Genomic DNA, 25,724 nt, shown 5'->3' with positions numbered 1-25,724 from the left:
ACAAAGCGAGAATAGGGAACCTGTTTATTGAAACAGCTTGTGGTGGGATGGTACTTCACATTGCGCTTCTGCTTCACAGTGGAGGGTTGAGCAATGTCAGGACCAGAGTAGCGGGTATTTCCCACTGTGGAGGAGGGAGTTTAATGACCAGGTCTTGGGCTTATGTCATTAGCTTCCTTGGAAATAACCCCCCTCCCTGCAGCACACCAAGCAGGAGTGAGCATGCCTGCCTCCAGGCTCTTCTTGGTAAAGATATTTCTAGGAATGTTTGCCTGGCTTGGCATCATGCCTAATGTGGTTATGAGCAGGTTTCGTGGCTGGGCTGTGAGCAGGCCCTTCATTGGCATCACTGTGCTCCTGGGTCAGGGCTGGGAGTGGCCCTCTCATAGGTGCCCTGAAGCTCTGTACTAGGGCACAGGAGCCATCTGTGGGTTTGCGCTGCACTTAACACTTGATGCAGACACACTGAAATAATAAAGATCTGGTGGAGGCAGAGGAAGGGCACATCCTTGGCTCCTCAGCTCCTTCACACACTTTCTCTGGGCTCTGCCAAGTATGAATATTGCCCTACTGACCACACCTATTACCCATCTACTCTCTTACTCTGAGATGTGACAAGGCTGACTCTCGAACCCAGGTACACCCCACAGTATTTAAGATCTGGGTTCCATTGTGCATGTGGTTTGGAATGTGCAGGTGTAAAAACTGGACTTAAGAAGGTATTCTCATTCCGAAATTTCAGTAAAAGGGTTCACTCATCATCTTTGTAAGACCTTGGAGACCGTCACAACGAGTCTTATATCACTGGAAGCCTTGCAGTGATCTGAGGCCACTCCTAAGCCTGAAGAGTTGGCTCAGTGTTTTTAAAACTGTTGAAGTAGTTGCTGATGTTTAGGAAGCTTGTATTTGGCTATAAATAATGGAATAACTGATTGACAGTGTTTTAAGTTATAAAGACATTTATTTACATAACTCCCTTGACCCAGAAGCCTGAAGGTGGTTGCCCTTAGGCCTGAGCAGCAGCTTCCTGATGTTCTCTCTTCCATCCTGCTGCCGTTCCACCTCCAGGCCTCACCTGTGGTCAGAGGCATCTTGTGGATCTCTAAGCATTGGTGCTCACTTCCAGCGCCCTGGCAGGAAGCCTGAGGCAGAGAGAGAGTTTTCTTTTTATCAGAAAGGGAAACTTTCCCAGCATTCCCTGCCACAAGCTTTTCCTCTACTTCTCTGTGGCCAGAACTGAAGGTAAGATGGGATATTCTGAGGGACTGGGCACGTTGCTGCCCCAAATAAAATCAGTGCACCTTTTAAGATGCTCTGCCACTGTTCTAATACTTCAAAATCAGAAGAGTTCACTGCAAACTCCCAGGTGCTGGTTTTGCTTGAGAGATAGGAAACTGCCCCCTGCCCCCTTACGCCTGCTGCCGGCCTTGCCTTTGGGCTGGGCTCCTGCGGGTCTCACAGCCCCGGCACCCACCTGCCCCACACCCCTGCTCTGAGGACTCTTTCCGTATTAACACTTCAGATTTCAGGGTTACAACAGGAATCTTTTCTTTCTCCTCTATAGCAAGCGAGTCTTTGGGAGCAGAGTTGCAGTGACCTGAGTCACTTTATAAGTTTACATCTTGGGGCATTTGTCCCTGGGAAGTTTAATAGAAGCATATCTTGCAATGTTCTGTAGTTAGAAATCTCAGGTGAGCTACTGGAGTCCTCGGATAGGACCCAAAGACTGTCCACGCGTGGCAGCATCGTGCCTTGTGTTTGGTTGTAGAATGTGTGTGCCTGTGTACACTTTTACAGTTTCCCTGTTGTCTTCCTGTCCTTTTTCATCTGGACATCTACATTTAGGTTACTAACTTTCCTCTGCAGTCAGTACCTGGCTGAGTTTATTATGCCACACCTGAATTTCCCATTCTTATTAAGTTTGTTGGCACTGTCATCCTTCATGAGACAGTAGACCTAGTTTATGTGTTGGAAACTACATCTTCTTCATTCCTTCTTCAGAGCTTACAGGGTCATGAATTTAGTCCATGGGCAGATTTAGATGTTTTGCTACTTTGTAAGCCATTCAAAGTAGAGGACACTGAAAAGCATTTCACTCTGTAGGTACCCTCAGAGTAAATGTACTTACTCCACCAACCAGTCCAAACCCCAAATGGAGCTGGTGCACACAAGTGAATGAATAAGTGGCAGGAGGAAGGGTGGTGACAAAGCTAAGGGGCAGAAGGAGTGGAGATCCTGGTTTTATCGTTGTGGAGGACTTGAGATCTATAGAAGCATATTGGCATGCAAAACATTATCCCACTTTACAACTGAGGTTAAGGGAAGCCAAGTGACTTTCCCAAGGTCACACAGCCACTGCACTGCTGAGCAGATATTGGGGCTGAAATTGTCATTTCCACACAGCTCTTCTATTGCATGCAGATAGGACCTACCAAAGTCAAGGGAGACCAATGTGGGAGACTATTATTAGGTTTTTCAGATTGTCAGAAGTAAACTAGCTTTTAGGACCTGGGGGCCCTACATGATGTGGGCACTTCCCTCACAAGAGTAGTGGTGAGGTGGCCAGTGTGCATCTGGGCAGAAGTTGTCCCACCACAACCACCAGTCAGTGACAACTGTGTGTTTTAGGAATTCCTTGCAAAGAAATTCTGACAAGCCCAGAAGCCAGACAGCCTTCCCAAGCCTGAGTGTTGTGTGTGATGGATTCTAACACGGAGCAGCTCCGTGGATCGCCCGTCAGACAGTGTGACTTGTGGGAAGCTGTGGGGCACTGAGACCTTTCCAGCAAACCTCAGGCGTATTTTTCTTGTCATCGTGTGTTGAATAGACAGGTGTCACTTCTCCCTTTTTTTGTCTCCTCAGGACAAGACATTTCAAGGAAAGTATTAAATTCATTCATGAGTGCCGGCTCAGGGGAGAGGGCTGTCTTGTGCATTGGTATGTATGCCTCCTGCCTAATCACAGCTTAGTGTGTTCTGTTCAGCTTGGATTCTCATCAACTGGTTTTCTGTGTATGATTAATTATTTCACATCCTAATAGGTTTCTCTGCCCTGTAAGTCTCAAATACATGTTCCACCTGACCCTTCCTGCTTGTTAGATGTTGTTTGCTTTTGTTGAAAGAGAACCCAAAATTTCATTCTCACTTAGGATTTTTATTTTCACAGCTAGGATTTCTGTAGGGACTGTCAAGGTTACTGAACAACAGAAGCTCCTTTTTTAGCCTACCTCTAACTTTGATCAGAAGACCCTCCTACAAAAGGTATATATTTGTAGGCTCATTCCTGAAACTTTAGTGATCTTTCTAGACACTTTCTAAAGAGTTTTGATTGCATATGTGGATGTCTAGCACTGCATTACTGTAACACCAACATGACTATTTCTTCTCCATTTATAGATTGGGTTTTTTTTATGTGTGTTTGGCTTACTACTTTGCTTTGAAATGATCTGAGCAGACTCTTAGTATTTAACAGTTTATCTACAGCTGTCCACCCGTGAATATATACATATACGTAGATGCATATACAACTGTGCAAAGGAAGGTGTTATAGCACAAGGACGGCACACACAAAGTCTTAGCACTGAACCTGGTGCATAGTAAGCTCTTGATGAGTGTTGGTCTTCATTTATATTACCTCTCATATTCACTCTAATAACATAACTGATTTGTGTAGGGAACCAGTTGCCAGCGTTCTAGAGCTAAAGCTCTGCTATCAAAGAGCAGGCTGAGCATGTCCCCTCTCTGTCTTGAATGAGACTTGATGTTAATTAGCAATCTGTTGAGTTCTTCCGGAGAAGTTGCTATTGCAGTGAAAGTGCTTTGGAAATACAAGGTGTTGTTTCCTGGGGCAGTTCTGCAGGACCAGCATCCGGGGAGGGACGGTGGGGGTGGGGGGGTTGGTGTCCATCACGTAATGACCAGAGGAGTCATGCTGGAAAGTCAGGGCAGCAGGAACAGTGGATGATTGGATTGCTTTAAAATGGGTGTTCTTCAGTTTTATAAAGTTCTTGAAATAATGTGATTATTTATCTTTTAAAAAGAGTAGGCCATGTTATAAATAGAAATGGTGGGTTTTGTAACATCATTTACATTTGCTTTAAAGCACTCGGGGAGGGGGTTGTAGCTGGAGCCATTTATGGGTAGTTTTGAACTCCTGTACCAGGGTTTCTAGGGCTCAAGAGGATGTGTTTTTTAAAAGCTCTCATTTGTTTTGACATAAGCCTTGGCAAAGAGCCACTACTTGAAAGTGCTTATTAGTATTATTATTGTATTATTATTATTATTATTATTATTATTTATATTTAACTCTGTGTAGGTCTGATATTCTAGGAAATTGTATTTCATACAGTTGTGAAAATCTGAAGACAGGCTTTTCTCAAAATGAGAAATTTGCTAAACTTCCCCATCTTAAACCGTTGCTAGAACACTCTAAGTCTGATGCAGCACAACCTTTCTGTGACTACCTTAATTTGCATATGCATTTAAAACTAGTCCCCTGTCTTAACCCTCTAGAGATACTTAACCGTATTGCTTATGGAGTGTATACTTGGACTCTGAATTTCAGATCACATGTGCAGTGTGGCCTATGTGGTGCTCTGCTTAGGTATGTCAAAAAGAACACAAAATACTTAGTAAGGCTTCTGTATTTAATGGGATTTTTAAGTTATAGATTTAGCCCTCACATGTCTAAGAAAGCCAGATTTCTAAAAAACATGTAAAGCCTTCTAAACCGCTGTGGCTTATAAATGGATTTCTTGCCTGGATATCAGACCACTCAAGTTCCTTTGATGTGCTTTAGTTATTTTATCTGTCTGGGAAAATGGGAACTATCTGAAGAGGAACTCAGGAGTGATAGAGAATCGTAACACTGAAGTGTCCAGAGCTATAGCCAGCAGAAAACCTATAAAAAATGAAGCTAATGCAGATAAAGAATGCTTGAGATTCTAGTGTAATAAAGAAACATTTGTATGTTTCTGAGTAATTTCCAAGTAGCATACTGACTTGCTGTCCATTCATAATCCAAGGCAGGAAGACTTTCTAAAATCAGGTCCACAGAATCCTTTGCTCCAAATGGGTCCGAAGCTAGACTTGTGGACCCTAAACCTTCCTTGCCCATGTGGCATTCTCTTGGACCTACAGCCTGGCCGGTGTCTCCAGGAGTGTGACTCTGGTGACCGCGTACATCATGACTGTCACTGACTTTGGCTGGGAAGATGCCCTGCACACTGTGCGTGCCGGGAGGTCCTGTGCCAACCCCAACCTGGGCTTCCAGAGGCAGCTGCAGGAGTTTGAGAAGCATGAAGTCCATCAGGTAACCATGCTCATGGGACTTAAGTGATATAGGCAGCAGACCTTGGGAAGACGCCTAAGGTTTTTTGTACACTCCTAGAAGTGTGGAGGTTAAAGTCAGAGAGGCCCCCAGAGGACATCTGGTCCAAGGACACCTCGGCTGCATCACACATTGAAGTCCTCATTGGTCCACGTGCACCAGCTGCAGCCATAGGACATTACCCTTTACCATCTTCCTAGGCTCCACATTAGCTGCATTTCTCTCCCTTCAGGGCAGGTGCCATTTTCTTGGTTTGGCTTACTTTCATTTCCCAGGCCAAAACCTTGAAGAAGCAGTGATTTCTCCTACTTGATAGAGTGCCTAGCCAGCCACAGAGCTCTGGTTGCCAGTACCCATGTACTTCCCAGCTTATATGTGGCAAAGCCTGTGCAGTTGAGTAATATGTAAAAGTCTGTGTAGATGTAGGTGTGTGTGAGACATTTTGGTTTTCTTTTCAACTTCTTCAGTACCGGCAGTGGCTGAAGGAAGAATATGGAGAAAGCCCTTTGAGGGATGCAGAAGAAGCCAGAAGCATTCTGGGTAAATATAAAGAGCAAGGGCACACGGAGGCCCCGCCTGGTGCATGGAGGGGAACCAGCTTGCAGGCCCTTCCTCCTCTGGCCTACAGCAACTATACTACGGAAACCTAACACTGAGACCTGGTGCCTGCTTTGCTGCCAGGCACCCTGATGTGCTGGTGGCCACCTTGCCTTGGAGGACAGGAAGGGAGGGTGGCGAAGATGATGGATCCAGGCTCCTTCCCAGGACCTCCCCCAGCCTTGCCTCAGGCCCTTCCACTCTGCCCACTCTTGTCCCCTCAAAACTTGCTGCACTGTCTGGAGGCTGCCCTGCTGCCCACGCTGTCGCACACCTGTGTGTGTGTGCGTATGTGTGAATGTGTGTGTGTAAGTGTGAACAGTACTGGAACAGTGACAAAATCCACACTACCAGGATTGGTATTGCCATCTTTCCCTTTGTCCAAGACTCCAAGTGAAGGCTTTCAAGTCCACATCTGAACTTCTGCTCAGCCAGAAGCAGCCCATGCCTGTGAGCACACAGTGAGAACTGCAGGCCAAGCTGCAGAGAGCAGCAGCCTCCCCAGAACCAGGAGCAGTCATAGCAGGGCAGCAGGCGGCCTGACTCCCTCCCGAGGGGCATTCCTGGGGCCTCAAGGTGATGGCAGCCAGTGCTCTGAGCATTGCCTAGACTTAATGAAAGTGCCCCAGGCCTTGACTCCCTGCTGCCTGAAGTCAAAGTCCCCTTTATACTCCATTAGGTCCTCAAGTTCTGCTTGGTGTTTGTTCTCTATGGCACCAACTGCATTTTGGTTCCGTGGGGAGCACTACCAATTCAGCCAAAGCTGTGAGCCCAGAGAGCCCTTCCTCTCCCTTCCTGTCCAGCTTCACTCCCAACCTCTTGCTGTTCTCACTCTGCACGGGGACTCTTCAAAAGGTTTGCATGTACTGTTAGGTGTTGGAAAGAAAGAGCATTTATTAGGCATTATAGCAATTTGCATTTAAAAATACATTTTAAAATGCCTGAGCATTTATTAGGCACCTTCATGTATGCTGTGGATTTGATATTTGATCTTAGCTACCTCATTAAATGTTTTTGAAAAGGTGTTTTTTGTTATTCCAATCAATTCTGCCTCATAGTTGAAAATGTTCAGTCATGATTGCTTTTGAAGTCAAAGGGGAAAGCATTGGTGTTGTCAAGCTATCTAAAGTTTCTGATTTGGGCTCCAATAATCCTTTCTAGTGGGTAAAATTCCACATTCAGGCTGAGCCAGCAGCCTGAAGAGCAACTGCAATATGAAGTTTGGGGCAACAGGCGTTCTGGCACTCTGTGAGCAGTTCTGTGCTGCAGTCCTTTATACCCACTTAGGTGCTTTAAGCACGCAGAGCTGCAGAATGAAAAAATATCCTCAGCCTTTCCCTAAAAAGATGTTGCAGTCTATTTCTCTGATCCCACCACAAAAAGAGCCCCTGGGTAAGAAGAAGAGATGTCCCATGCATTTAGAGGGCATGTCACAGTTGAGCTCTTGGGAGACCAGGAAGATGAAGTCACCTGACTCCACATACTCCTATGGAAGGGAAACATGGCCACAGAATTACTCATATGCAGATGAAACAATTTGCCTGTGTTGTAGGATTTTTTTTCCTCAAACCGAAAAGAAATGTAAATATGTTAACTGGAAAAGTATTTAGGATATCAGCTTGAATGCTTAAATGTGTGTACACTTATGAACATCTAAATATATTCCTATAGATCATGAAATGTTGTTTTAATATTTGTTGCCAGTAATGTTCTTTCTCCACAGCTACACCGGGAATTCTGAAGTACTGGGCCTTTCTCAGAAGACTGTAATGCACCTGAAGTTTCTGAAATATTGCAGAGCCACAGAGTTTAGTCTGGTGCTGCCAAAAAGAAAAGCAACCTAGAGTATTTTTAGGTATCCAGAAGTGATTTGTAGACTTGTTTTTTATTTTAACTGAATACATGTGTGATTGTGTTATATTTTGAGAACTAAGGATACTCTGTAGCAAGAGAACATATTTTTACCTTAATTTCACTGCTGCTGGTATTTCTTTAACCTTAACTTCGATGCCTGTAAAGCAGTCTCAGTGCCTGTTGCTGTGTTTCCATTACTGTTATTAATCCTGACTGCTTCTCATGACAGTGGTGCTGTGTAAATCTGCTCATGTTCTTAAAATTTGCCAGCTGTGGATATCTCTCTCAGTGTGCTTTATCCATGGTTTGTGTTCTCCGTGGTGGGATTTACCAACATCTACACGTTTTTATAAATAAAGGGCAACTTAGCCACAGTTAAGTCCCTGTGCAGTGCATTCTTGCTTAGCTGAGGCATGGACGTCACCTGCATTTCTGCCTCTGAGGGTCACCAAGCAGGTTCAGTTCGGAGCCTGCTCCCCTAGCAGTAACGCTGTTTTCCCCCAGGAGCTAGTGCAGCAGATACTAGGAAAGTGCATTAATGTCTCCCTGAGAGAAAAAACTGGTCCTTGCTGTGAGCAGAGAGAAGGGTGGCTATTAGAGCTGTGTTTTTGTGCACAACATGGGAACCGAGTGTCTGCACCCCTAGAATGGCTGCGTGTGCCAGAGGGAGCCAGCCCAGGCACTCAGTGAGCATTCACTGCCCGGTGCCAAGTGCAGATATTCTGATTCCATATTCACCTGTTCATTAGGAAAAAACACAGACTGGCTGAACAAGTAATTTAAGTTGACTTCCTAAATTTTCCTTATCTAGAAAGGGGGTTGGGAGGGTAGAAATTTAACTTTTTATTTCAAGGATAGATTTAGCTTGAACTGAAGGCAGGTATACATGGGCCCTTTGACTGTAGGTGGCAGGCTTGCCATATGTTCTAAATTTCTAATGCCTGGGAAGTTCCTGGCAAGGGCCTCGGGCGAGAGCTGGGAGCTGTGTTGGGGTATTCTGGCAGCAGCCTCTGATGGGTGTGAGATAATATGGCACTGATCGTTTTGGGACATTAAAATATTTTTTTGGACTCGGCAGGCTTGCCTGGGTATACATAGCACAGGTACCTCTGAGTACTCCCGTGTTCCAAATCTAGAAGCCCAAGACATTTCTGTTAAGATAGTATTGACCACGCTTAGATGTTAGAGGCAGAGAGGCCCGTTCTCTGTACATGACCAGACCAGGTGGTTCTTGGCTGGCACTTAAGATGGGGAACAGTGAACTCCTGCTGCCCTGGGGCCTTGGTTTCTCAAATGAGGTGGTCATGGCTCAGGGAAGTTTTCTTAGGCTGTTTCTTTCTGTGACTTACTTCTGCACACAGATCCTTTCTAGCCTGGAACTCAGAATCCTGGCTACAGTGGAGGAGATTTAACTGGGGCACCAGCACTTAGCTCACTGCACTCACTGCATATGCATCACAGCTACTGCTGTGGGACTCCTGCAGCAGGCATGGACACATTCCTGACTCTCAGAAAGACCTGGTGGGAGTGGCAGTTAGAAAGATTGGCCATTACAGAGGACGTTGTAAGGACTAGATAGGCACTCCTGTTGCTATGCATGAGGAAGGGAATGGAGGAGCACCATTCTAGTTTTGGGGTGAGGGAGGTGGTGCTCAGGAAAACATGTCAAAAAAAGTGATACCTAATGTGAAACCTGAAGCTTGCGTGCTGGAATTCGCTGGGCACAGCAGGAAGAAGGGACATCTAGGCAGAGACCTAGTGGCACGAGAGGACACAGTGTGACTGGAGCTATAACATTTGGGCAATCATGGCTAGTAGTGGCAACAAAGCTGCCGCAGACACAAACAAAGGCCTGGCCAGCCAGGCTGTTATTATCACAGCCTTTTATCATTTGCTCACTACCTGCTGTACAAGAACTGGTTTACTTCTCACACCAGCCCATGGAGCTAACCAAGCTCCTACAGGTCTCATTTCCAAGTTTGGAGCCTTGTAAGCAGTGTGGATGCCTTTCTGCAGATGGGGGTGACGAGGAGCGAGTGGTTGCTGAATGTGCCAGGCAAGCAGACACCATGGCGGGTATGTGGGTGCAGAATAGGGGTGTTCACAGTGGGGGCCAGTCAGGAGGCAGCTTTTACAGCTCTCCAAGAGGTATAAGAAGGCACCCTGAATGGGGTCATGGTGCAGAGATGAAGAGGAACCAAGGAAGCAAATGGACTAACTGAGGGAGGTTGGGGAGAGAGAAGGAAGTGCTTGGTGCCAGACCTAAGATGGAAGAGTGAGGGCTTGTTGTCCTTGCCACTTTCTGGAATCTTGCTTCCAATACCACACTTCTTTGCCTGGTTTGTGCATCTTCCTGCACTGTGAGGATGGTGTGTAAGCTCCGCAGTGTCAAGGTTCAATTCATGGAGACTGCTAGACCCCCAGGACGGCTCATCCCTGGTTGGGACCCAGCTTTGAGTTCAGGTGTTCAAGTTTATCCGTGCACTCAGAACAGACTCCCAGGAACCAGATTTGTGACAAGTAATGTAGAAGTCCAATTTCTTAATTTATTGTGAAAGATAAAGACATTAGCTTTATGAAGACTAATTTTATCTCCTAGCTAGGCCATCTCTCATTATCAAGATTTTTGGAAATCAGCACATTGTACACCTTAAACTTACACAATGTTATATGTCAATTATACCTGAATAAATCTGAAATTAAAGGAGTGAAATACCTTTGAAAGCATAAAAAAAATTGGGGGGAGGCCAAATCAGTCATGAGGCTTTGTCCTTTGAGCATGGGCGTGGGGCTGAGAGACTGGGGCAGGGGTGTGTCCTGACTTGGCATGTCCCATGGTCACAGTGCTGTTGTCATGGCTCCTCTCCCATCCTCCAGTCTCTCCGTAGGCTGAGCAGGGTTTCTGCTTGCTCCCTGAGGTTGCCTTTCCTGGGTCCTAGGCAGAGCACCCTGTTTATGTCCTCTCTACCTAAAGTGATTCTTTGACTTAAGTCACATTTTTCAGAGTACCTTACTTAACCTTCAGTGTCCTCACAGCATTTTTGCTTTTCCATGAGGATGGCTTCCCACTGGTGGCCTTTTAAATTTCTGGGTTTTTAAAGATTCTGTCTCAACAGGGAACCCCACTTTTAGGTTCTGGAGCTATTTCATGTGACTTATACATAGAGACAACCTATAAATTTGAGTGATTGGTGTGCATGTGCGTACACGCAGCTGTGTTTTATGGCTTGTAAATTTTAGAGAAATTCTTAACCTTCAGGGGAGTCATGTCTGCAGCATCAAGGAGCGTGTTGAGCTCAGGTACCCAGGAAAACACCAGAACTCATGTTGCACAACCAGCACTGGTAACGAAGGCTGCTCTGCAAGCCAGCATCTATTCATAAAAATAGGGAACACACGCTCAAAACCCTGTGATCCCACACCAGATGACTCCTCCCATCCTGACTCTGAGTTATTAATAATTTTATTAAGAATGTGCTTTCAACACGCTTATATTTATATGTGTACTTAACAAGAAATCACCAAGACTTCAGAGGGAAGTTCCTCTTCCCTCTCCTTTTTATTGCCCAGAGAAAGGAAAAAACAGAAACAAAAAAAGGAAAAGAAAAACTGCCTTTGACTTGTTGCTGGAGGCTTGAGCATGTCCATGTCTTCTCTCCCAGGCCTCAGACTCGGGGGGACTGTCAAATGCTTGGAATCATGTGACATGCTGGCTATGTTTCATCATGCAGAGAGATCTTGACACTTGGCTCTCTTGTTTTACTAACCACGCTAGAGATTTTGAGACCTGTGACTATAATAACTGGCCCAATTATTTTAGCTGGTATCAAAATTAGTGTTCTGTTTTGCAGCTTAGGCTTAACCACCTTACTAAATAACTGACTAAAGGTTGCAAGCACTGTATCTGTGTCTCTTTCCATTGGGGGGAAGAACTACCAGTACATATTTGAACATCTGCAAGGTTGGGTTTATTTTCGCTGCAAATCTCTATGCAAACTGTTGATCATAAAGAGTTAGTAGTTCCTGAAGCTTCTAGTTCAGTTCATGAGAGTTGGTGTCAAAAGAGCTATTTTTTAACAGGTGACTAAAAGTACTCTGCTGCTCACTATCCTAAATGAAGGCAGAGTTGACTTGAGCAGGTTTAATAGAAGAGACTTTTTGGATGGGCTCCTTTGCACAAAGGCCTGTTCAAGAAAATTAGGTGGGGGTTAGTGCAGGGATTGATTGTTTTACTATTGACAGTTCCTTCTAGGAGTGATGTGGTTTGAGACAGCTTTTGGAAACAATGCTGATCACACCGTTTGTCCTTGGCCTTCCCACTTGGCTGCTCAGTTCTCCAGGACACACATTAGCAACAAGTGACATGTACGAATGGAACACTGCCATCGACACGGCTTTTTGCCCCTCTTTTCTCTAAATGTTCCCTTGTCGCCAATTGCCTTCCCTTTGGTCTCATGCGCCCACCCCCAGAAGTGGCCAAACCAGCACAAACAGGAACCGTACTTTCTGGTGAGCAGGTTTGCCTTTTGTTGGTCAGCTCTGGGTTTCCCCAAGGCACCGATGGGGAGCCTTTTTGGAAAATAAAAAAGCAAAAGGCCCCTACATGTGTACGAGAGAAATGTCACCTTCTGCTTTGCAAAGGGTGTGCCCACCACGGTGAGAGGCCCAAGTGGTACAGAGCTTCCTCAGAAAGGGAGTCCCGAGAGAGGCTTGTCATGTGCCAGAGGTCAGATGTTCCAATTCTGCTTGGTTTGTGCTAAGCCACACAGATGTGGTGACAGAGAGAAAGGCAAGAAGGTGTGAGAGGAGAGGGGTGTTGCTTGATTGTCTGCAGCAGTTTTCATGACTCTCCAAAAATGAGGTGCCTCCCAGCTCCATGTGGCAGGGGTTGGCTGAAACCCACTTCATGCCCAATATTCACTGGCTCACAGCAGAGGGGCCCACTCTCTGCTTTGCCTGAGCTCCTTCCCCTCACCCTCCACCTCCTGGGAGTACAAAGGTGTGGGTCCTGCTGGAGCAGGTTGAGGGGAAGGGCTCATGCTTGGCAAATGAGAGGCTGAGGTCTTAAACCAGTGAGCAGGCAGGCATGGCAGTCACATGCCAGACAGACCTGTCTAAGGTCTAGTTTGGTTCCAGTTCTCTGGAATACCTTGGGGAAGCCCCAGAGGAGGCAACCCACACATGTAGGGGAACTTCTCCTCAAAACTGGCATGAAAGAAACTTTCTTGAAGGGATAAGCAGTGCTGGATGTCACCGTGTTTAGTGATGTGGCCAGAGCCAGTCTCCCTTACAGTCTTCCTGGGTGGCAGTTTATGTGTCTAGGAAGGCCCCTTCTAATCCCAAAGACCTTTCTCTATATAACAGAACAACCAACCTTGTGATGGTCAGCCATCATTGAGCACTTAACATGTGACAGGAACTGGCATTGAGACTTTCTTGAAATCGTGTTCTTATGACAATCTTATGTGACAAGATATTACCCCCATTTTTCAAAGTATAAAGAACTTGAGCATTACACAGTCTGAGGGCTAGGAAGTGGCCAAACGAGGCAGTGACTCGGGTGTGCCTATAAGTTACCACTCCTTTGGAAAGGCTAAACTAATGAAATGCTAACAATTGTGGGCATTCATGTCAAAACTTTTTTCCAAAGATGAGTTTGCATTAGATTAGAGGCCTCATATGGAGACTAAGGTGAAAGATAAGTAGTGGCACAAGGGAAAGTCAGTTCTTTCTTCTTTCCACCAAAGCCTGTGTACATGTGGATACTATAGCAACATACATACCTCCAACTAGGCTTTCCTGACTTAGCCTGGAGGAGCAGATAGAGTCCTGGGGTATCCTGGCGCCCCAGGAGGCCCTTTGCAGAAATCCAGAATGTCCTGTGTGTGTGGAGTGTAGGGATCAGTGTCTGGCACCCTAAGCAGATAGGGTTCTGTCCTTGAGGTGCCATCACTATTCAGATTGAGGAACTCTGATGTCTGGTGAGGTTTTTGCAAAAAGCTCAGGGATTTGCTGTCACTGAACTCAAATAACTCAAATGGAGAGAAGCAAGGACAGAAGCAAGGGAAGCAACAATGGACATTGAAGCAACCAGACTAGTAGTGCCTCCTTTCAACCCTTTGTGCTGAGGGACAGTTCTTGGAGATAGTGTTTCTAGAACCCCTTGAACCCCATATTCAGTAAGAACAGGAATATGCAAGGGTGAATCTTTAAGTGCTGGAGAGGACAAGAGGGAGTAGGGTACAAGTGACTCATCCCGTATCCTGCCCTTTCTCCCCTAAATAAGGAAAACTGGCCAGCAGAGGAGCCTGCAGGCTGTGACCCATGAGTAGACAGAGCAGGGGAATTGCCTTGCAACAGGCAGCACTGGCCCTCAGCCATGGGTGTGGCAGAGACTCAGTGATAGGATGGAGGAAGTGCCACCAGCTTCCAAGTATCTGTGTCTACAAGCTGATACTGAAAGTGGGTCTGAGTTGGGACCCTGGGTTCTAATTCTAATGTGTTGCCCAGAAGTGTGCTATATGAAGCTTGGTCATCGAGTCACGGATTTCATCTTTAGAAAGCATTCTAGAAGTATCACTGCCTGCCAGTGTGCTCCCACTGATCTGTGCTTACACACACCTGTTTGGAGAAATGACACCCTCCAAGGGAAGGCTGTCAGGGTCCAGTGGCATCTGAGCACCTGCTAAGCACTGTGCCTCCATGACAAGACACTCACCTATGACAAGCCGGGGACGATAGTGTCCAGTGCCCCAGTTGTGCCACAGTGACCGTGGCTGACCGTGAGAGCTGCTCACAAGTTGCTTACCAGTGAGCACCATGCAGAGACCACCAGAAGAAAAAGGAAAAATCGGGCAGGGCAGCTCTGTCCTCAAAGACTTTTGTAATTGAGTCAGGGAGAGAAGGCAGTCACTCCTGAATATTCTGAACATAGACACTTGCTTGGGCAACAGCAGACCCTCCATATCACCCTGCCCAGGCTCTGTAGCTTCAGCTCCACTGGAGAGGACACTCCAGCGTCATCGCAAGATGTCGATTCAACACGGGAGGAGACAGATACCGTGTCACTCCCGAGTCGGACTGCACAGCCATTCTCGGCGGTGCAGATAGACTCTTAAGAAGCTACACCATCGTCTCTCGAGACGGACGGCTGCCGACGACGACGACGACGACGAGACACTTGCTTGACAGAGACCACCTGGCTGAAGATGGAGAACTTGAGAGAAGGGTCAAGGGCATCTGGACAGAGGGTGACATGGAAGTAAAGGCATTGATGGGAGTGAACGCAGTGGACTTGGGAGCTGCCCTTGGACCTGCATGAGGGAAGTGACTGAGAGAAGCTATAGGTTACCAAGTAGAAAGGGCTGGTTTGTAAGCACTGAGGGCTGTCCTTATCCTGTAAGCTGCAGGCAGCTGTGGAGGACCTTGGCTTTGATTTAGGCCTATGCAGGATGAGCTGAGAGCAGGAAGGAAGAGCAGTTTGGAGGTAGGAGGAGCAGGCATCATACCCTGAGGAGGCGCCCCATGGAACCTCTCTGAAAGCAAATCTACTGAGTGACCAATATAGATAGTTGCCACCTTGAAGCAGTGACAAGTAGTGCTGATTTGCATTCTCTGGAAGCAGAATCAGAGTTAGGGGTCCAAAGGCTTATTGGCAGGTAGCACCTGTGATGGGACTGGGGGGAGGCTGAAGGGGCAGAGGGCCAGCAGGCTCTGTCCTGTCAGCCTGAGGAGCCCAGAGGAATGGTTGGGGATGGGAGTTCTGTGGGACTGAAGGCCAGGACTCAGTCAGGGGCCCTCACCAGGTTCACAGGGTGGGGCACCTGGGGGCTCTCTTGGGCACCTGGTGCTGACTTGCTATCTTGAAGAGACACTTCTCCACAAGGTCTCAGACAATCGTCGTCGGCAGCCGTCCGTCTCGAGAGACGATGGTGTAGCTTCTTAAGAGTCTATCTGCACCGCCGAGAATGGCTGTGCAGTCCAACTCGGGAGTGACACGGTGTCTGTCTCCTCCCGTGTTGAATCGACATCTTACGATGATGCTGGAGTGTCCTCTCCAGTGGAGCTGAAGCTACAGAGCCTGGGCAGGGTGATATGGAGGGTCTGCTGTTGCCCATGCAGCAGACCCCCCCTCTCTTCGCAGCTGAAGGGTCCAAGGGAAAGACGGAGTCAATACAGCTTAGCTTCAGGTGCGCCGCAGGAGTTGCCGGTGTTGACTACAACGTCAAACCGCCTTAGGGACTCCGGCTCCGGATTTTCTGTCGGGGTTTACTCCCTTAGCCTTTCCCCTGAAGAGGTATGCCGCAAGGCAGCGGAGGTTTTTTGGAGTCAGAGTTTTCCTTCTCTGATGTGCCCTGACTGGAAGATCGAACCAGCGACACTTAGCTTGCAGGCTGACGCTCAATCCACTGAGCCAAACCAGCCAGGGTCTCTCAGACAATAGGACTTCCCGAAACACCTAACCCAAACTCCAGTGCTCCACCATGTACCTTCCAGTATGGCTTGCTCACTGGGTGTCTCTGTGACTTGAAGCCCTCCTTTGCCCTGGCCCTTGCCCCCCACCCCTTGGGGAAGCATGAAAGCAGCACCAGGAATTAGGGAGTTCCATCTGTCCCTCCTCAGCAACCACTGAGTTTGGAGCAGAACCCTCCACTCCACAGGAGATAACTAAAAGTTGGTTTATGTTTTATTACCACCATGAGCCAGCAATCCTAAAGAGCCAGTGATAAAATACACCTCCCTGCAAAAATTCTTTTGTTATTCTAAGTTCTGAGTCTAAACACTGGCTGTGTATACTATAGAGTTTTAGTGATAAACTTCAAATGTTCCTGTTATGTCTCCTTTAATTAACACCATATTCTATACAGAACTGAATGTGGAGAACTCCCAGTTAACAGGCAGGATGGCACATAGGGAATCTGCTAGTCTTTCTTTCTTTCTTCCTTCCTTTCTTTCTTCCTTCCTTCCTTTCTTTCTTTTTTTTCCAATAAATTCAGAATGATTTGGAATCTGAGCTCCATGGGGGCAGTTTCATCTCCATCTCCTGTGATGTTACATGTCTGTACTTGCAGAGTAAATTTGAAATAGCATAGTCAGTTACTTCAATCTGGCATCTGTGTGGCCACAGTCATGTGTTCTTATCTTTAAAATGTTTTGACATCAGAGATACTTGAAAGCCACTGGAATTGGTCCCAAAGAAACACAGACATGCTATGTATGGGATTTTTATGTGAAATGGGATTTTCATCCTTTTGTTTCACACTTTTCCTAACTCTTTGTATATCTGTTGCTTAACGTGAAAGAAATTTTTAAAAATTCAAATAAAGCAAAAGTGTTCTATATCAATGATGAATAAAGAAAGTTTGACAAATCTGTCATAAAAAGTACAGTTTTGACAAAATCAATTACAAATTTGCAGAAGTTAAAGCTCAAAAACAAATTGTAATTACTTATTGATACAATAGACCAATATACAGGTATATGTTTTTCCTCATTGTTCCAGAATATTCATTATTGTAATAAAAATATTAGTTCATATTTTCTTTTTGTGGTATTTTATTTTTGTTCTTATTTAATTATTGGCATGATAAATAGAAAATAAATAAAAGAACATTTTTATAGCATGTATTTCTTTTCTATTCCTTGTTATTCCTTGTTTTATTCCTAACTATTACCAATTGTCATATAGATGACCTGGGTGTCAAATACAGTAAGTACACCCCTGTGTTTACAACATCCTTCATAAAACAAACGAACAAACTTTTATTTGCTTCACTTTCTTTCTATATCAACACCTCTTCTTAGAAAATATTGAGGCCTTGGAAGCCCATCTGATTTCACTGTGGCCATTGTTGATGGGTGCTCTGTCCCCTATTCTAATTTGGTTTTATCACATCTCCTGAGACTTGGCAAACTCATTTTTCCTCTAGAGACAGAAGGAATAAGATAATGAACATTTTTTTTCATATTTTCTTGTTCATTCTTCAAAGATAATTGGAGATAACTTTGTTTATTTTTGACACCCTGATGAGAAAGTTGCTTTATTTTTCCTTTGCTGTGTTCTCCTGTGGTATTCCTTTTATTAAGAAACTCAATATAAGAAAATTTACACTTTACAAGTGTCAGTGGAGGATGAAGATTCCCCCTTTCTCTTTGTCAGAGAATTCCCATTTTAAAGTGGGTCTTACCCACTTAAAAGGAGCTCCTGGCAGAACAGGATGCAAGCATCAACTGTGATCCAGGCCCTGCCCTCAAGAAGCCAAGCGCCTTAGTGCCTTTCAGAGAGTCAGAATTATAATGATTCTATGTACACACAATTAATTAAGACTACTTCCCTAATTGCAAAAATCATAATATACTTCTATTTGGTTATGGGACCTAATTTAAAATTTGTGAATTTTTGATACTTCCCAGTCATAAAACATGCCCTTCCTCTGTGTTGAAAGCCCAAGTGCAAATCTCTAACACAGGGATACAGTGGACTTGGCTTCTTGAGGGCAGGGCCTGGAGTGAGGTTGATGCTTGCATCCTATTCTGCCAGGAGCTCCTTTCCAGTCATAGGTCCTGTGGCTTTTCCAGCTCCTCTCTGCCTCACCTGCTGTCAGAACCTCCCAGTGGCCTTGCTTTATTCAGGCTGTTGCTGTACCACTTGAGCCAGCAAGCATTCAGGCAAGGATCCCTGAAGACTCTGGCTCCTGTTCTTACCCTCCAGTTTATAATCCAGAACCCTAAGGCACAAAATCTATGCTTTCCACTCCCACAACTTCTCTCCTGTTTCCTTGCAAGTGTGTGTATTGTGGGAGCCATGCATTTTTCATCTCTTTACCATTGTGTTCAGTGAGATTGGCTGAGCCCATCAAAAGCCCATCTGCTCACTGAGTCCTACTCAATTTTTAGAAATATGCTCAGGACCTTCTTTGCCTCCATAGAATTAGCACACACTGTGAAATGGGTAGGTAGGAGCTCAGAATCTTCCCTATGTGCTGACATCATTTGTTTCTGAGCATTTCTTAAACAATAAATAAGAGTCAAATGTTTTGGGAATTGAATTTTAGCCTCTTAAACTTTCTTTTATCAAGACCTTCTGACTAGCATCCTAATCTTTTTTTTTTTTTTTTTTTTTTTTTTTGCTTAAAAAGAAACAACTTGTGCTGACATGTTCATCTCTTTTTTTTCTGTGTTTAAGTCGGTCAATCAAAATTATTGGTGACTCCACTATGCACTCAGCAATGGGCCAGATTCCTGGCCCACTGAGCCAACATGTCCATCCACTCCAGAAGGTCAACTGCCTTTGGGTGCAGAGGAAAGGCCTGCTCCAGGGTCTTCTGTGAACTGCTTTGGGAGCCCTAACCAGAGCCCAGCCACGCTTTTCTGGCTTTACCTACCTTCTGTGGCTTGGATTTTTAAACTATTACATATTGCTTATGATATTGTTGACCTTATTCTTGTCACCTTTCACTCAAATCCGTGCACTTACTATCTGATACCTTTGTTGTATTTCCTGGATTTCTTCATTCACTGCCTTTGTCACAATTGACACTCATTTCTCAGAAGAGTTTGATGCTGATCGTTTGCTGTGAAACTAGCTCTGGACAAAGTTCACAGTACCAGTTAAAACGGTTGCTCAAAGCAACTTTTAGAAATATACAACTTCTGATGCTGAAATCACACTCTAGAAAAGACATGAGCTAATACTGAACAACCTGTGCAGTGAGCCCTAAGCCTACATGTGGATGACCAAGGCTCCCATGCAGACTCCTGATACAGATCTGAAGTGCCTTTGGTGTACTGCCCTGTAAAACAGTATCCAGTATATACACCTGTTTTATTTCACATCTTTTCTTCAGGTTTCTTGGGGGGAAGGCCAGAGTTTCTAGATTTTCTGTCCATCAGGTTCTTTCTGAGATTATGAAAATTTGTTCCCCCAACAAATAAAAGAAGTCTACAATGGGATTAAGAAAATTATGTTTACTTGGTCAATTTTAAAATGTTTTATCAAGTGTTTTCCACTTATTGAGCACTTTCACATATATTTATTTTCCCAACAAACCTATGGAATCACAAGCACCCCCATTCAGCTGCTAACTAGCAGAACCAGATCTAGAACTCAGGTCTGACTCTTACTCCAGCACTCTTTGCCCTGCGCTGTGTTGGAACCAATGGAAAACGAGCTCTTCATGTGAGCAATCTGCCAAAATAGTTCAGAAACAAACATCAGGCAACTTCATCTTGACATAATTGGTTCTCAATGGATTAGTTTATGAATTAATAAAGTGGAGGTAAATAGAAGAGGCCACAATTAACTATTCTATGAGAACGATGTCTTCACATGTACATTTATGTAGGAAAATTGCTTTCCTTGAAGACTTTCAATCTGAAATAGTCTCTGAAGCACACAGACTTGTTGAATTGGTTACATCTGGGATCCACTGAAGAAGTCTGGACAGGCCAGTGAGTGGTATCTAGATTCAGAGGGGCAGCAGGTGAAGACAGGGTCTGTCTTGGAGGGACACTGCTAGATGAGCTAAGAGAAACCAAGCTAGAAGAACCAAGAAACACAAATGTGCAGAAAGAAGCAAGAGGCAAGGCAGAAGAGGGCAAAAGGTAGGTGGCCCAAGAACTGAGCAAACAGGGAGAAGGGGATTTGATATTGGTTAGGACAGATTATACAGAAACAGTAACAGTGCCCATGTGCTCCTGGGGGTCTGTAGTTGGACAGGTTCAATGCTGAGCTATTGAGTCTAAGAAACACAGTTCTGGATCAATGACAGCTGTTCAGCCTTATACCAGATTATCGGTTATGAGTTAATATACTTTCAACACCATAGAGTTAATCTCCTCTTGCCCAGAGATAGGAATTGTTTTGCCTCAAAACTTTAAAAAGCTACAACAACAAAAGAACCCTCAAGTCTATGGAAAAGAACCAACCTCTTCAAAAGAAAAGTTTGATTAGTAGGACAAGAAGGAGTGAGGACAATTGAAGACCAGTTATGACAACCAGTCCAAAGAAACAATGAGTAAATATTTTAAAAGGGATAAGGTGAAAATATTTGCGACTCTCTTAGCTAGAATAAACCTAATCAAGATGTTAAATCAGTGCTCTCCTCCACTTTGGTTTTTGTAAGTTTAAAACTCAAAGGTTAGAAAGCAGAAAACCAAGATGTTCTTTAGAAATAAAAGACACCTTGATATTTTGGAAAACAGCCTAACCTGCACCACTTAGGTAGCAAGGATTTATTTTGTCCTAGCTGTATGTTTCTCAGCCTGCTCATGTAGCTTAAGAACTGTCAATATGTGATAAGAAAACTTTTCAAAGTTATTCTGAAGCTTATATTTATTTTACCAAAAAGTGGTGGGCAACATTTAAGGTAAAAAATAAATTTTTTTAAAATTTAAATTAAAAAATAAAAGACCTTTGGATTTTCTCTAGTGATGGCACCTTTTACTCATTTCCATATTTTAGGAGATACTTACTTTAAAATGTGTTTGTTCCCTGAATCCTGAATCCTGCACAGCAAAATGTCATGTACACTTATGATGTGTGCATTTCACAGAACATGCATTTGTGGGACAAATACTGGCGTCCTGACGGTCTTCCAGTGCCTGTTGTCAGAGTTGATTGGCAAAAAACGAACATTCTGCATGACATTTTCTAGGACTCTGGTGGGATTTAATCAGGTAGATCAGCACCCTTCTTGCCTGCAGCCCCCAGTTTGCAGGTTAGGCCCCATCAGTATTACTTATTATTTCATTTGTTTTCCTGAAATGTTGGCAGCATTGTTGGGTGCATCACCTTACCAGCTGCCTTCATGCTCAGATCCAGTGTGATCTCTTCAATCTTCAGTTTATTGGGCCTTAAAACACGGACAGAATTTCTCAGAATTTCAGTGTTATATAATATATCATATTTAGAGTCATTAAAGAAAAAATATTTTCTGTAGGTAGCCTTAGGGGAGAATTTAAATTATTAAAATTATCTCTCCCATGTCCCCACAGTTACCAGATAAAATGTGTGTGTTCTGTGGAGAGGCAGATAAATTTATTATCAACACATTCCTTTGACCAAAACTTTGCCAGATTGAGGTCTTGGGATAAGTTACCCCAAAACCCCAGTTTCTAACCAACTTCTCCCTTAGCTCCATCAGAACTGAAGATTCTAGAAAGTTTGAGTGCTGCCTCACTTTGGATTACATATTTGGCCACATGGGTGTTTCTAACTTACACAGGGAAGGCTCCTTCACCCCACTTACCAACATGCCCAATAGGTCATGAACCCCTGAAAATGACTAGTCCTCTAAGTAAAGAGTGACTATAGTAAATATTTTTACAGTAAATTAACAGCAGCTGAACATTTTCCAAGAAGCCATGTGCTCAATAAGAGAGTCCCCAGAATTTCTCTGAATAGTCACAACAGCTGTTATTTAATGGACACCAAAGGAAAGTTTTTTATTTTTTGTTTGTTTCACTATAGTGGAGGTTTGAATGGATAATGGGGGATTCTGAGTGGTTTAAAACCTTTTACTTGTCACATATCTTGTCACACTAGGCATGTTTCATGATGAATGTGAAGTATTTTATATACCAACAGAAAGCATAGAGTGTCTTACACAACAATGCCATGCTGCTCAGCCTGTCTCCTTCCTGGCCGTGTTGAACATGGGTGGCCATGCATGCATGTTATTTTCCATAGAGAGACATATGTTACAAGTAATTAAACAGCCCGGGAAGTAGCATCAGGTGCTAACAGACATGCAGCTGTCTGGTCAGCAACACATATTGTGGGCTTGATGTAACGGTCATTTGGTTGATAGAACATGGGGAATTTGATCTCTGATCTTAAACTACTTTCTATAGTTAAAGGAAATCTCTGAGATTAGGGTTGTCTCCCATTTTGATTCCCTTTTTCTGTGATACATTTTGCCTTCCTATTTTTTAAAATATATATTATTTTACTTTATTGTTGTTTAATTACAGTTGTCCCAATTTTCCCCCATTGCTCTCCCCTACCCCCACCACTGCCTTCCTATTTTTTATGTGTTTTTCTTTTAAACACTCTATTTATATACCGTAAAACTCACCTATCTAAAGTGTACAATTTAGTGGTTGTGAAAAGCTGTCACCATTATACAGAATCAGAATATTTTCATCACCCCAGTAAGAGTCCTTATGTCCATTTGCAGTCAATCCTCATTCCTACACCAACACTGACAACCACTGATCTACTTTCTATCTCTATAGTATTACTTTAGCAGGACATTTTATGTAAATGGGATCATATAGTATGTAGTCTTTTGTGTCTGGCTTCCTCCACTTAGCATAAAGTTTTTAAGATTCACCCATGGTATAGTATGTATTAGTGTTTCTTTCCCTTTTATGGAATGCCCTGGTTTGTTTCTTAATGGAGTTAAAGGCAGATCACTAGTGGGTTAAACCAGTGGTTCTCCACTTGGGCCAATCTATAGGTTGACTGGAGGCATTTTGGATTGTCAAAACTGGGATGGCAAATGCTACTGGCATCTGGGAGATAGAAGCCAGTAATGCTGCTAAACATCCTACAATGCACAGGTCAGCCCCCAGAACACAAAATCATGTGGCCCAAATGTCAGTGCTGCTGAAATTGAGCATCCCTGGGTTAGAGTTGAAAGAATTTCTACTTGTCTTCGGGGTACTTGTTTAAAATAAAATGTTACATGATGAAAATCTTCCCATTTGATTGTAATACATGCTATTGCATTGGGGTTCTATTTGTCTAACTTTATGTAGTTTAAAATGTGAATTCATTTGTGAAACTGATCATTTTCTTAACACAGGAAAATTCTGGAATCTCCTAAAATATTATTCAGTAAGCTACGCTGTCCACCAAAAAAAAAGGTAAGGGAGAAAGAGTGTATAAATCTTGTTTCTTGGTTGGTATCTCAATACCAGCTAGTTTTGAAAATTTAGCAACAGAAATGTAGCAGATAATGTTGGATTGGGCAGCTTACATTTCCAGGAAGCTGAAGGAACCATTGGGCGGCTTATAACAAAACCATTTAATAAATTACATTAATTTGAATCAGCAACAAATTGCACTATAGTGTTTGGGGTTGAGAACCCATATTATGCATTCTAGTTATATATTGCCAATTCAGCTTCAGAATTTTGAATCTACTGTGTTATTCTTAACATTAATGAATTAAGTTTACATGGGGACAGGTGTTAAAAGAAAACTGATCTTAAAAAAACAAAACTAAAGAAGTTCTTATCACCTAGTATTTGGTACAGCATAAAACTCCTCACAGGTTGGCCTGGGCAGGTGTGGCTCCGTTGGGTGGAGCAAGGTCCCATAAATCCAAAGGTCACAGGTTCGATTTCCCATCAGGGCACATGCCTAGGCTGCAGGTTCAGTCCCCAGTTGGGGCACGTGCAAGAGGCAACCAACTGATGTTTCTCACATTGATGTTTCTCTTCCTCCCTTCTCCTCTCTCCAAAATCAATAAGCCTGTCCTCAGGTGATGATTTTTTTTAAAAACTGCTCTCGGGGTGAATAAGAAGAAACCAGCTAGAATTAAAATATTTTGTTTTATCTGAGACCAGAAACTTGGCTGTTTGAGATGCCAAGAGGTGAAAGTCCATATCTTAGTTCTTCTGAGATTTGTGTGGTGATGAATTAGACAAAATACTGTGTCTGTCTGAAGCTTAATAAGTAGGAGGAGACTGATATGATGTGAGTCAGTAAACTGTACTTGGCAGAGGGTAACTTTGGGGACTTGACAAACAGAAGCTTTTTAGCTGCCCCAGGCAACTTCACCCTCTTGACCCTTCTTTTGTTCTAGTGGGCAGCTCTGCCCCAGTTCTTCAAGACTTGGGCCATGATGGAGAAAGACCAGGATGTGGAGGAGGTAGAATTCGTGTGCTGGTTGGGAGGAAACAGAGAGCAGAATGGGACCTTTTGGCAGCTCTTTTGCATTTAAATGTCCTCTGTCACTCCTAAGTCTCATTAGCATATCACTTCCTGTCTATATTAAATAGTAAACCATATCAAAACTACACAGTGGAAATAAACCGAAGGCAAAATACATACACATGCACGCATGTGCACACATACAATATGTATACATAGCACATGCACACGTGCACATTACATGTGTGTACTACAGACACACATGCACATGTGACACAGATATTCAATACATACCTGTGTGCACAGACACTCATGCATACACATATTCCTCAGAATTACCTCAGGCACTTTGTGCACATTTATTCATCACTGACAGATATTATGTTTCTGTGTTACAGTTGAGGACACATGCTCAGAGAGATTAAATAATTTTCTCAGAGCCATTGAGCTTGTGCGTAGTAGAGCCTGGACTGAAATCAAGTGTTCTCTAAGTCCAAATTTCATAGGAAAAAGCAGTACTAAAGAAAGTCTTGCCTTTAAAAGCTGCAATTTCACCACCACCACCAACAAAAAACAGTGCTGGTAGGGGTGTGGAACAGGGAGAGATGAGTCGGCAGAGTGCAGAAGCAGTGAAAATACTCTGTATGTTATAACGATGTATACATGACATTACAGACTTTTCCAACCCATAGAATGTACAACACCAAGAGTGAACAGTTATGTAAACTATGGACTTTGGGTGATGTTGTATCAGTGTAGGTTTTGATATAACAAATGTATCTCTCTGGTGGGGGTTGTTGATAGTGAAGAAGGCTGTGTGTGTGTTAGGGGCAGGGAGCAGGAGCTATATGGGAAATCTCTATATCTTCCTCTCAATTTTCATTGTGCTCTAAAAAAATTAAGTCTGTAAAAAAAAAGGAGACATATAGTAACTCCATACATAAGTGTTCCAGCTCAGTCATTCCAACACTGTTAAGAAAATATTTAGTTTTGCCAATCAAATGCTCTACCTGAATTTGTCTCTACCAAATCTTTGTTTCTTTCTCTCTCTCTCTCTTAAAAT

General features: G+C 43.8%; 1 protein-coding gene across 4 annotated transcripts in view; it reads left to right on the top strand.

Moving 5' to 3' along the window:
• The window catches only part of DUSP22 (dual specificity phosphatase 22), a 54,725-nt gene extending 46,572 nt beyond the window's left edge, over window positions 1–8,153 (top strand). For 2 of the 4 annotated variants that reach the window (XM_090269917.1, XM_090269919.1), the window contains 3 exons: window positions 2,863–2,937; window positions 5,139–5,310; window positions 5,796–6,166. In XM_090269917.1, coding sequence (XP_090126043.1) covers window positions 2,863–2,937; window positions 5,139–5,310; window positions 5,796–5,978 — 430 coding nt within the window. In that variant the 3' untranslated portion in view covers window positions 5,979–6,166. Of the gene's footprint in view, window positions 1–2,862; window positions 2,938–3,180; window positions 3,261–5,138; window positions 5,311–5,795; window positions 6,167–7,648 lie in introns of those variants that run through there. The other 2 variants (XM_090269918.1, XM_090269920.1) reach the window with 2 other exon arrangements.
• Window positions 8,154–25,724: the final 17,571 nt, after the last annotated feature.

The sequence above is a fragment of the Furipterus horrens genome, unplaced genomic scaffold (genome assembly GCF_987537825.1).
Source record: "Furipterus horrens unplaced genomic scaffold, mFurHor1.1.pri manual_scaffold_3, whole genome shotgun sequence".
NCBI lineage: Eukaryota > Metazoa > Chordata > Mammalia > Chiroptera > Furipteridae > Furipterus > Furipterus horrens.
The sequence above is the reverse complement of the archived record's forward strand: the minus strand, read 5'-3'. Positions and strand labels throughout refer to the sequence as shown.